Here is a 13,016-nt window from a genome sequence, read left to right as displayed (position 1 = left end):
CACTGGATATTTCTTCTCTAAAATAAGACAATTATATAAAATCTGCCTTGTTCTGAAATAGAAACTCTTCTACCTCACGGTTATTCCTGTTCACTTGGAAAAGAAACCCCTGTCCATCAAATATGATAGACTGATTGCTATGCTGAAACTAATCTGCAGACTGCAGTGTCCAATAATGCTAGCCACAGGATAAGAACCAGAAACTGCAAATGATGTCCTAGATATATTTATGGAAGAGTTAAAACTTAATGGATTAGATCAGTGGGATAAATAAAATAGCTTCAACATTTTTGCCTACTGGGATATACTAGTCAATGTTTCTGGAAAGAAATCTGAAAATTTGAAGAGGTAATAAAACAATATGAGAGAAAAGGATTTTTTGTACTCCTATTATCATACTTCAGGCAACACATAATATTCTTTTTATCAGGGAAATGTCCCTTTACCATTTTCAATACTGAATTTCCTTTGTAGTTCATGAAAAATGCAAACAATGGCATTTGCAAAAAATGATCTTCCACGTAATTTGTAAAATGCATGGAATAACGCATTATTTTATGCAGAACATTTTCTAAATAAGTTGAGTCTTTTACATCTGAAACAATTCCAGGAAATGTAAAAGTTCACTGGAACTGCCAGCCTACCATCTCACAGAAGGGTGTGAAGCAGATATAACAATGATTTCCAAGGTATTAGTTTCTGGCTACAGACATATTTTCATTAAAATCCCTACCCAGGGGAAAAGCTGGGGAGAGAACCCAGCTTGTAGTAGTTTGCAGAAGAACAACATTAATGGGCAAAGAAAAAAAATCCAGCTGTCCAACTGAAAATAAATTTACTTCATTTTGTTCAAATAGAAGCAAAAAGTAAATATTGGAGAATTCATTATTGCAAAGAACTCACTAACACAGGCTACGAACCTAAACAGGGTTTTATTTAAGGGCCAGTATCAGGACTGCATTAGGAGATTAACATAAATAACAAATATTTCTGATTCTATAGTGCTGCAGTCGGGAATATCAAATGGCCATTTCAGTTCTGCAATAAAAATATAGGCAGAGCTTCAATATTGATAGCCAAATAACATGCCACACACTAAAGAAGTACCAAATTAAACCATTGGAGATAGAGGTCATTATTCGTATTGATGCCCATTTGATTAGATTTCGCTTTCATCACACGTATGGGCCAAACATGAGCAAATGGGACTAAATTGGTTGGCACGGGCCAACAAGGCCAAAGGGACTGCTTCTGCCGCGTACGACTCCAAGAACACCATGGCTACAGGATGACTGACAGTAAATGCATTAAGGTTACATCAGCACTTCATTCCTTTCCTTTGACTCGATCATCAAGGAAAACAAAAAACAACAATATCAAAGCCGTTCCATCAGCACCAATTTCTCACCAAGCCACGAAATGTCCTCACAAGTATATTGCTGTAAGTTTACGAACATCGGTTTAATACCCAGGAGTACAATACCTAATGTATCACAACTAGGATTGAGGAGCTAAAGGAGAAGACCCATTGGCACATCCTGGAATTTCAGAAGAAGCAAGCGGGGGCAGCGTGCCACAGTTCTCTTGGAGACATTAGATTGTGCACACTTAGGCACTTGGCATGGGCCAATGTGAAAGACATTAATTTTAAATGGAGTGGGGCAATGTTAGAGTGAAGAATTGAGACTTTGGCTCAGAGTGGCCTCGGCAAGGAGAAGCAAAGGCTGTGGGTAGATTTTTATTCTTTCTTTCTTATTGCTCAGTTAGAGCAATGGGGTTGCCAGACAGGATAGTGAAATATTCCTCTTGCGGGATGTGGGAAGGTAGGGAGACCTCCCGTGTTGCTGTCTACTACACCTGCAAGAAGTGGATCCAGCTGCAGTGTTTAACAGACCATTAAGGAATTTCAGCTGGATCTGGATGAACTCTGGATCATTTGGGGGACTGAGGAGATTGGCCAACAGGTGATACATGGAGGTAGTTACACCCAAGTGACGCAGGTAAATGGGTGTCTATCAGGAGAGGGATAGGGGATAGGCAGTCAGCACAGAGTACCCTTGTGCAATTCTCCTCGATAACAGGTGTACTGCTTTGAATGGGGGGAAAGGTCTAGCAGAGCAAAGCTACAGCGGTTAGGTCTCTGGCTGTCTGGCTCAGATGGAAATGGGGGAGAACAGGTGAGCTGTAGTGATAGGGGATTTGTTGTCAAAGTCAAAGTAAATTTACTATCAAAGTACGTAAATGTCACCATATACAACAGTGAGATTCATTTTCTTGCAACAAAGAAACAACAAAAAAAAAGAAAAAAACAGATAAGGGGTTTTGTGGATGATAATGAGATTCCCAGATGGTATGTTGCCACCCAGGGGCCAGAGTCAGGGCATGAGGCCACAGCGTTCTGAAGTGGCCGTGAGCAGCCAGAGGTCGTGGTCCATGTTGAAACAATGACGTAGGTAGAAAGGATAACGAGGTCCTGCAAAGTGAGTTCAGGCAGCTAGGTGCTAAGTTAAAGAACAGGACATCCAGGGTTGTGATCTCAGGATTGCTACCCATGCCATGTGCTACTGAGGCCAGAGACAGGAAGATCACACATGGCTAAGGAGATGGTGCGGAAGGGAGGGTGTCAGCCGTTTGGATCATTGGATCCAAAGGAAAGGTGGGACCAGTATAGCTGGGACAGTTTGCACCTGAACAGGAGGGGGACTAATATCCTTGTGGGAAGGTTTGCTAGTGCTGTATGGGGGAGGGGGAGGGGGATTTAAACTAGAGTTGCAGGAAGACAGAAACCAGAGCACCAGAGCAGATAGTGGACTGGTTGTGGGTAAAGATGTAGTTAAGCCAACAAAGTCAGAAATCAAAAGGTTGAACATGGTGGGACTAATTTTCTGAGTTGTGTATATTCAATGCATGGAGTACAGCATTGTAGGAAAGGCAGTTGACTTTAGACCATGGACCAACACATGGAATTATGACATTGTAGACATTAATGAAACTTGGCTGCAGAAGGGGCAGGACTGCAACTCAGTGTTCCAGAGTTCTGTTGTTTTAAACATGACTGAGTGGGAGGGAGGACAAATCAGGGTAGGACTTAGATGATGGGCACTGTGGAATACGTTAGAACAGAGGGATCCGGGAATACAGATCAACAATTCCTTGAAAGTAGCGCCACAGGGTCATAAAGAAAGCTTTTGGCACATTGGCCTTTTTAAATCAAAGTATGGAGAAGAGGAGTTGGGATGTTGTGTTGAAGTTGTATAAGACATTGGTGAGGCCTAATCTGGAGTATGTATGCAGTTTTGGTCACCTACCTGCAGGAAAAAATTACAAGGATGTTGCCAGGACTTGAAGACCTGAGTTATAGGGAAAGGTTTAATAGGTTAGGACTTCATTCCCTGGATCTAGAAGAATGAGGGGAGATTTGGCAGAGGTATACATAATTATGAGGAGTGAAAGGTGAAATGTTTAAGGGGAATTTCTTCACTCAGAGGGCAGTGAGAGTGTAGAACAAGCTGCCAGCAGAAGTGGTGGATGTGGGTTCGATATCAACGTTTAAGAGAAATGTGGATAGGTTCGTGGATGGGAGGGGTATGGTCTGGGTGCAGGTCGATGGACTAGGCAGGTTAATAGTTCAGCATGGACTAGATGGGCCAAATGGCTTGTTTCTGTGGGGTAGTGTTCTAGGACTCTATAGCTACAGATGGATAATAAATCTGTTCTCATCAGCATCATCTCATTTTAACAATAAATAAAAGTAATAGTGAATTTGGTAACATATTTGAAGGGGGAGGGAAGATAGATTTCAGGTTGGTCTTCAATCTGTGTGATAAATTCTATTGCTTTTGATAACAGACAAGCTGAGGCAATCAGATCTAAACTCAGAATTCACCTATATCAAATGCACGAGACAACAATCTCTGTTACAGTCACAATTTACTACCTTTCCTAATACACAAACATCGAAGAAGAAACAAACTAATAATCTGAAGCTGGGATTCCTAAGAAACATTATCAAAGCCAGTTATGAGAGCAGACTATCTATTTGTGACTGCAAGGGCAGGTAAACAGTCCCAACAGAAAAACTGCAAAACTCAAAAAGGCCATTCCTGTGATCCTGATTAACCAGAGGGTGTTGTACAAGATGGGAATTTTGGTTAACAATGCAACCATAGCACCGTAGCTCCTATACTTTGTCAGGCATCTACTTTGAATGCAGATTTTGCTTTTCCTGGAGTATAGAAGCACAAAATAGTATGCTACCTACTCGATAAGATTTTTAAACTAGAGACAAAAAATAGTACAAACAACAGAAATAAATAAAAATAAAAAACATATTAATCAGTTCTTATGACTGGCAGTTCTACAACATTAAGTTTCACAACACTGTATTTTCTATAAAATATGTATTAGCCATCAAACCAGTGGGGACTGGTAATTATAATGAGCCTTTTGCAGCATAGCACCTTTTCACACTGTGGGTGTTGAAAAGGGTATTAGATAAAAGTTTGCTTCCTTCTTTCTAAATTTTGCAAAACTAGAATGAAAAAGTGCTGTTGTTGTGTAGTAGTTGGGTTCTATATTTAAGTTCACGCTTGCTTGAATTGTTGATTTTGTTAAGATTCCATGTAAGGTGATTTGATATTGGCTCTCTCCTCCCAAAGCTTCTTGTACTACGAATAGAAGTACAGCTGATTTGTTTTTGTAACAGAGGAACACTCTTTACCTGCACATTTTTCAAAGATGGGAAATGAAATCATGCACATACCATCGTCACACAATCTAAAAAAAAATACAAGGGACATCAGGGTAGGTGGAATACTATAACAACACAATTACATATTGTTATACTATCCCACCCACCTTAATGGGGAGTTCTTAGGTGTTGCCACTCCATATCCTTTGGAATCCAGGTTGCCTCCTACTTTCATCGTGTCACACGGCTTCCGTTGCTCAATGTATTCATTCATCGTAGACTCCAGAAGGAAGGCAAACTTGCCCTTGGATTTACGGACCCGGGCAACACCCTCAGCAGTGGTCTTGGTGAAAACGGAAGGTTCTGCAGATTTCATGTAGGCCCACATTTTCTCATATATTGCTATTTTTGATCTCTGGAAAGAGGCAAATTGGAATCAGCAACAACAACCCGGAGCTACCAATCACATGTGAGCACATTTATCAAAAAAACTTACTCAGAGGAGAAATGGATGCTGTACAATAACTGAAGCATTCAGAAGGATGACAGCAAGCAAGGTCAGGGAGAAGGATATGAAGGAAGATCTTAAATGAAGGAGAGAATTATCAAGGAGGAAGGGCTTAGGAAAAGGTTCCAGAGAATAGTCACAGATTAATGGCCTGCCCCTCATGGTAAATGTGGGGTAGAGGGTTGCGCTGGAGGTCATACGGGAGACCAGCAGTATATATTGGCCATGTATTCAGTGCCTCGACAAAGCTGTGGAATAATTTGTAAACTGCGAATATTCTCGATGTTAAGGGGTGGAAATTGAACCCCTGAAAATAGGTGTAAAGAGGAGCAGTTTTGCAGCCCAAGACACATCTGCAAAGACTATACTGTATTACATCAGGCCATTTTTAAAGCACTCATGATGGTCATCTGGAACAAGAGTTGAGGCTCTTTACTTATTCCTGCTTTGACTCTCTTGCTGACGTTTGATACCAAGCCTATTCTACTCCAAATTCATTGATATTTATCAAGTTTTAAATTGTAAAAATGCTAAAAATAATTGATTGTTGTGGCACGTTCCCCTGTCTCCCATTCAAATATCTTTTCCATTCACCTGCTTGGGACGTGTCTTTAAGCTGCTGGAGTGAGAGAAGTGGCCTGATATTCATTTTCTTACATGGATGAGGTACCTGTGGAAGCACAACAGGTCCAATTAATATTAATGAGGCACAAGGTACGACTTGGTGCTGGTGTCAGGCCTCTTGGCTGTAGCATGCACTCTGATGTACGTTTTCCCAACCTGAAAACAGGCCTAAAGGAACTGCTATTCCACTGTGTGGAGGAACTGCGTGTAAATGGAAGCCGGTGTGGAGAGGAAGATGCATTCGAGGCCTTTTGTTGGACAATGAAGGTACAGACACGTTGGAAGCTGAGACAGAGTGGAGCTTTCGATATGTAGATCGGTTACATTTAGATTGATATAGATATATTCAGCATTCCTGAGGAGATTCGTTAACAGAACGGTTATCAGGTGATGAGCACAGAATGGTGCATGGAAGTGAACACAAAAGAACACCGAACAAATCAGAAGGAAAAAACTACTGAAAAGAACAAACATGTCATGAAACAATGAGTATCAACAATTCTGTATGTTAGTATCAGTTTGTGAATCAATGGGATCATGCTCTGTCAACAAAAAACAGTTTTCATCCAAACCTCCTCCTTCCAATCGATACAACTTCTACCCATCTATTGAACTTTTCCATAACCTGTAGAATAACCAAATCTTTAAAATATCCATTCATCCTCTTTTCTCTTTTAGTCAACTCTGGCCTATTTGCTAAATACATCAATCTCCCAACCCTCAGCCACACAGTAATGACTGTGTGACAAAAAGAGGTTAATCATTTCAGTCTTTCGTTATTATTGTATCTACTCTCTTTCTGCTATTTTATGCCACTTATACAAGCACATCATTGTGTTTGATCTGGCTGAATATTGATTTACTTTATTAATATAGCACATTGCCATAGGGAATGCATGGATCTTGTCAGCTGCAGAAAGACTTACTCTGAAAAATTCTTTAGTTGAGCCAGAGTCCAGTGTTCCGTAAGCAATTTCGGTTTGCTTTGAGAGATCTTCCGCACTCTCTATCGGTGACACCATACGCTCTACAGTCAAGAAGGCAGCAAGATTGGCCGTGTAGGAGGAAATTATAATCAGAGTGAAGAACCACCATACCCCTCCAACAATGCGTCCAGATAGTGATCTAAATATTTAAAGAAATATACAGCTTTTCAATTATATTCTGATTAAGAATGGCATAACTAATTCAACAAATTACAGCACTTTATCAGCTGTCTCAAGTTGAAATATATATTTATCTTCTGAGACTGGAAACATTTCAAATTCAAATCTACTTAACAAACTTTTATTTAAAATGCTTCAGCTTTCTTAACTAGCCCAGAGACAGCAGCTTTGGGGAAAAATACTTGTTTACAACAGTGACACACACAATTGCTGGAGGAATTCAGCAGATCAGGCAGCATATATGGAGAGCCGCAAACAACGGGAATTCTGCAGATGCTGGAAATTCAAGCAACACACATCAAAGTTGCTGGTGAACGCAGCAGGCCAGGCAGCATCTGTAGGAAGAGGTGCAGTCGACGTTTCAGGCCGAGACCCTTCGTCAGGACTAACTGAAGGAAGAGTGAGTAAGGGATTTGAAAGTTGGAGGGGGAGGGGGAGATCCAAAATGATAGGAGAAGACAGGAGGGGAGGGGGGATGGAGCCAAGAGCTGGACAGGTGATAGGCAAAAGGGATACGAGAGGATCATGGGACAGGAAGTCCGGGGAGAAAGATGGGGGGGGGAACCCAGAGGATGGGCAAGGGGTATAGTCAGAGGGACAGAGGGAGAAAAAGGAGAGTGAGAGAAAGAATGTGTGTATAAAAATAAATAACGGATGGGGTACGAGGGGGAGGTGGGGCATCAGCGGAAGATAGAGAAGTCGATGTTCAAGCCATCAGGTTGGAGGCTACCCAGACGGAATATAAGATGTTGTTCCTCCAACCTGAGTGTGGCTTCATCTTTACAGTAGAGGAGGCCGTGGATAGACGTCAGAATGGGAATGGGATGTGGAATTAAAATGTGTGGCCACTGGGAGATCCTGCTTTCTCTGGCGGACAGAGCGTAGGTGTTCAGCAAAGCGGTCTCCCAGTCCGTGTCGGGTCTCCCCAATATATTGAAGGCCACATCGGGAGCACTGGACGCAGTATATCACCCCAGCCGACTCACAGGTGAAGTGTCACCTCACCTGGAAGGACTGTCTGGGGCCCTGAGTGGTGGTAAGGGAGGAAGTGTAAGGGCATGGAGAGCCGACATATTAGGCTGGGACCCTTCATCAGGTCTCAGTCCAAAATGTTGGCTCTGTATTCCTCCTCATATATGCTGCCTAACCTGCTGAATTCCTCCATCATTTTGTGTGCACTACACTGGATTTCCAGCATTTGCAAAATCTCTTGTCTTTATGACTCATTTACAAGAGCAGAGATTTGTTCAGCCTGGAGGTGCCTGGGATACACTGTCTGTATTCTGTTGTGATCATGTGAGGAGGCAGAAGTAGTAAAGTCATTATTGTTTACTCCCATGGGAGGCTGAACTTCTTCAGGTAGAGGTGCCTTGCTTCCACTCCTTGTGCTTTCTTTTTAATTGAACCACAGTTGCCACTCCTCTAAATGTAATGGGATTATAATTTAACTTGCCATGGTATACCTTTATCAAAACACTGTTAATGTTTATGGATAGCTTAGCTGATTTCAAAATAATAATATACAAAAATAAATGAAACAAAATTGTAGCTTAACAAAAGCACTTTTGGGATCTAGATTTACATTTTGGAAGTATACAGATAAATCACTTTAAGATCAATTAGGGACAGTGCTAATTTGGAGAGTCTGGGAAGCAAATATCAAATATAATCTTCAAGCAATTCTTCACTGCTGCTTCCAAGATGATTGGAGGGATGTTATTTTGTGCAAAAAAACCCAGTTCTTGGGAAGAAAAGCCAGAGAGGAATGCCTGCTGCTCCTTTTCAAAAAGCTTATTTTTCCTTGGACTATGCATTTTGCTTATTTTTATGTTACACCTGAAATAGTAATACCAATTTTGGTAAAAACAACACACTTCAAAATTCATTGATTCTCATGTAGCTGAAAACATTGGATTAGAAAATTACGTAGACTTGAATTTTCACCCTGCCTTTGGTTACTATAAAAGACGGCAGACTATAATACCTGCAGCACATTAACACAGTGACTTCAACAAATGTATACACAGAGAAAGTCACACAGAAGGTATCTTAAAGCTGCAGCATTCTTTAGAGTAGATTTTTTGAGGCTGCTCAATCCTCAGATTGTTAACTCAATTTTGAAAATAATTTCCTTTTAATATGTTAAAAAAGTTGTATTTTAATAAATTATTTACTTTACTTCTTTATAAATTGATTTTTCTCAGATAGAAGCTAGCTTTAATGGAAAAAAAATCGGGCATATATAGTAATTTTACGGAAGTTATTTGCCAGACCAGCAAACTAAATTCAAGCAACAACAAGCTGGGGAATAAGAACTGAATCATTTAACAAGGTACCGTTATCTCTGTAGATAAATATACAGACAAGTAAATGAAGAGGACACTGCTGCTTTAGAATGTGACTCTTGACAACACAATGTTAAAGGATTAACCAGACATTTTGATGGTAATTACTTGGTTACTAAAAGCAGGAAAATTAAACTGTAATGTAAAAAGCACAGCACAACCACAAAAATGGGAATAGAGAAAGATAGAAGACAACAAAAAGTAATCATATAAGAAACCAAAACATGAAAATATGGTAAATATTGATTTATTGAGACAATGAATGTACAGAGATACAGGGAACAAAATAACAAACATCAACACACAAGATCACCACATATTAGCAACATTTCCTTAGAAAAAAACACCAGAACATCTTACATATCAGACAGTTAAAATATTCATGCTATCATAGATTATTATTTGATATCTATAATACGATCTGTATTAAACAATGATTAAGCTTAACACTTAGGTCTTGAGTTCATTTCCTGAACCAGCTTGCAATAGAAGACATTATTATGAACACATATCATTGACAAAATTGAAGATCAATTTTTTCCTGTGCTGCATTGACAGTACATTTATTAGAATTGCATTCATGCAGCCTGACTATTAAATATTGCTACTTTACATATTTCTAAATTAATTGATATAAAGATTGTTAAGAGTTTCAATTCTTCCTGCTGATAACCTCAGTTAAAATGACTATGAATGTAGCACAGGGCATCTAATACTGGATGCAGAGCTTTATACTCACCTTCACTTATTACTACAATTAGCAGCTGGAGAAAATACACTCATTAAAGATAATTTCACTTCATAATCTAGTGTTGAGCATGCAAATTTAAAAGCATTTTCTAGTGTCACCAATAAAGTGCACATTCTATTTCCGGTGTAACCACAAACAGAGGGTACTGTATAGGATCCTTCTCTTCACTGAACTATCAGCAATGGGACTTTCTCTATGATCACTGGGTCAAGCAGAGAGAACTTCAATTAACATCATGCCAATAGACTTATACATAGTATCAATAAATGCACAATTGTAAAACCATCACAGCTAGATTTTGGATTCTTTGAAAGCGAGAGAGCTGACAAATTGTGGAATATTACAGGATTCGTGACTAACAATGGCCCATTGGATTGGCTTGTAACAGCAAACCTAGCTCCAAATGTACTGTCCCCAAAATTCATGGTCATCCTATGGAACAGTGAGGGGTTTTCATGAGGTGGTCTCAGTTGAGGTACCTACATCGAAGATTGAACTAGACATCTGCAATATCTGCTTACTTTGTTGCCTTTATTTATCAGCGCGGGACAGGTCCTTCCGGGCCTTCGAGCCGCGCCGCCCAGCAAGTTCCGACTTAACCCTATCCTTATGGTGGGACAATTTACAATGACCAATTAACCTACCAACCAGTATGACTTTGGACTGTAGGAAGGAACCGGAGCACCCGGAGAAAACCCACATGGTCACGGGGAGAACGTACAAACTCCTTACAGACAGCAGTACTGTAAAGTGTGCTGCTAACCACTATACTACTATGTTGCCCTAATATGTGTTAACAAAATGTAAACTGCACATAACAACAACCTGACCTTAAGAAAAAAAATTACTTTTCCCTTCCTATATATTCTGGTAATCCTTCCTTCCACAGTAATGTTGATAAGGCAAGGACGCACTTTCATGAGCTTTGTTCTACTTTTCTGTGGTCAGCTGCTTAAAATGCTTTGGGAAAGGTGATGTAACTCTAAAATTGAGGAATTTGTATCTTATTTTTTTCTTACTTTGTTACAAGTTCAGCAGAACATTCATACTATACTTAGCTACACATTATGACTAAGTAATTAACAATGGTTAGCATTTAGAAAGGGGAGTTTTAAAATTTTTGTTTTTGCTTCAGAGAGGAATTATATGATGACAAAGATAAAAAGGAAAATTCTGGAAAACAGATTTCCAGCATTTGCACATTTTAATTCTTTTATTAAACATATAACTCCGTTTATCTATGCAACAGATTTGTTCAGTCTGTATTGGTCTTGATTTACTGTATGTACGCTTTAAAGGACACTATTTTCTCCTCCCAGACCCTGAATACATTGACTGATACTGTCCTCAGACAGTACGTGAGAACAGGCAGTGACCCTAAGCTAAAATGAAGAGTAGGGCAGACAATGCTTACAGGTTATTTGATAATAAAAGAGCTCTAGCCGATTCTTACTCAACCTTCCATTATGTTTACTTTCTAGTGGGACCGCAAGATCTTAACCTTTCTCCGGCCAGATTATTCAAAACCTGTTCCAATAGCACACCCCCAACATTACCAGGGCAAACATCAAACCATTTCCTTTTGATTGAGGTAAAACTCATACATACTTTGGAAGGAAAGATTTCCAGAGTTGAGGAAAGGGAGGGGGACTAGGTAGAAAGCTCATGCAATAAACTGGCAAAGTGAAATGGCTTGGGTTTTGTAAATGGGGAGATGGGACTTGTAAATGTCTTCTTAAATTCCACACTGATGTTGTTTACTTCCGTATCAGATAAATGTAAAGCTGAGTAGACGGAGCGAGTAAATAGTGGAATAGCTGATCTGGCAATGGCAACGGATACTTGAGTGCTGATATAGAAGAGGAGAAGGGCAGCAACAGTATGCATCTCTATAGTAAATGGTGCACCTGGAAAATATGGAGAGATGGAGCTCGTGTCTGATTTTAAAGGTTAGTTATCTTATGTATTAATTACCCTGAGCTAAAAGGTGAATCCCTCTGTGTATATTTTTCATGTGTCAATTCTGCATAAAATTGATTTTATTCAATTGTTTCTGGGTGGTATCACGACTGTTGGGAAACTAAACCAGGCAGGTCTGGGCACAATTTACCATGTTCTCACTATCACCCACTCAAATATGCCAATAGTTGTGAACAGCATTACCAACAGCAATTAACTTCTGTAAGCAGTCTACATTTTGCAAACAAACTACACTTTTGCTCAACATTGACAAGGAAACTCAGAGTTCATCAGCAGGTGTCAACAATAAGGCATCAACTAAAGCAGGGTTCCCAACCTTTTTTATGCAATGGCCCAATACCATTGAGCAGGAGGACCCCTGAACTAAAGGGACAGCTCTATGAGACAGATGCATTGCACAGGGCACCTCACCTGCCCATTCCAGTTATGGAGTCTGCATCAGTGAACATCTCGACACTGTTTGCAGCCTTTTTCTTCAAACAGTGGCCCCTTTGAAACCCTGCACTTCCATACGGGGTTGTTGTGCCTGACCATCGTGTAGTGCGAGGGGGGGGGAGATTGCTGTGTGCCACTTCCTGCAGCTGTTCAGGTACTGCCAAGTTATAGTTAGTCAAACTCTGACTCTCCTTCCAGTGATCAGCACAGCAACTGTGAGCTCTGTCGACACTTTGCTAAGAGGAATTGCACGAGTTTTAACAAATCACTTGCCTTTTATTTTATTTTATCTGCAGGAAATCTGAGAGGCCATTAGTGCCTTGTGAAGTACAAACGTAGATGTTAAATGCACCAAAAAAAAATCCAATTTTTTCACAAGAAAATTGGAGCAGGAGTTGGCCACATCATTCATTATGATCATGGCTGATCTGACACAGGCCTCATCTTCTCTGTGCCTGAACCTCATTGCCATTAATCCTCCAACAGACAATAGACAATCGGTGCAGGAGTAGGCCAT

At 40.2% G+C, this 13,016-nt stretch overlaps 1 protein-coding gene across 5 annotated transcripts in view; it reads right to left on the bottom strand.

Annotated features, from left to right (window-relative positions):
* Window positions 1-13,016, bottom strand: part of LOC134349571 (glutamate receptor 4) — a 244,598-nt gene that overhangs the window by 5,698 nt on the left and 225,884 nt on the right. For all 5 annotated transcript variants that reach the window (XM_063054098.1, XM_063054099.1, XM_063054100.1 and 2 more), the window contains exons 12-13: window positions 6,749-6,947; window positions 4,858-5,105 (exon numbers count right to left, since the gene is read on the bottom strand). In XM_063054098.1, the coding sequence (XP_062910168.1) occupies window positions 4,858-5,105; window positions 6,749-6,947 (447 nt within the window). The remainder of the gene's footprint in view (window positions 1-4,857; window positions 5,106-6,748; window positions 6,948-13,016) is intronic.

This window comes from Mobula hypostoma, chromosome 7 (genome assembly GCF_963921235.1).
Source record: "Mobula hypostoma chromosome 7, sMobHyp1.1, whole genome shotgun sequence".
Classification (NCBI taxonomy): Eukaryota; Metazoa; Chordata; class Chondrichthyes; order Myliobatiformes; family Myliobatidae; genus Mobula; species Mobula hypostoma.
This window is presented reverse-complemented; position numbering and strand designations above follow the sequence as displayed.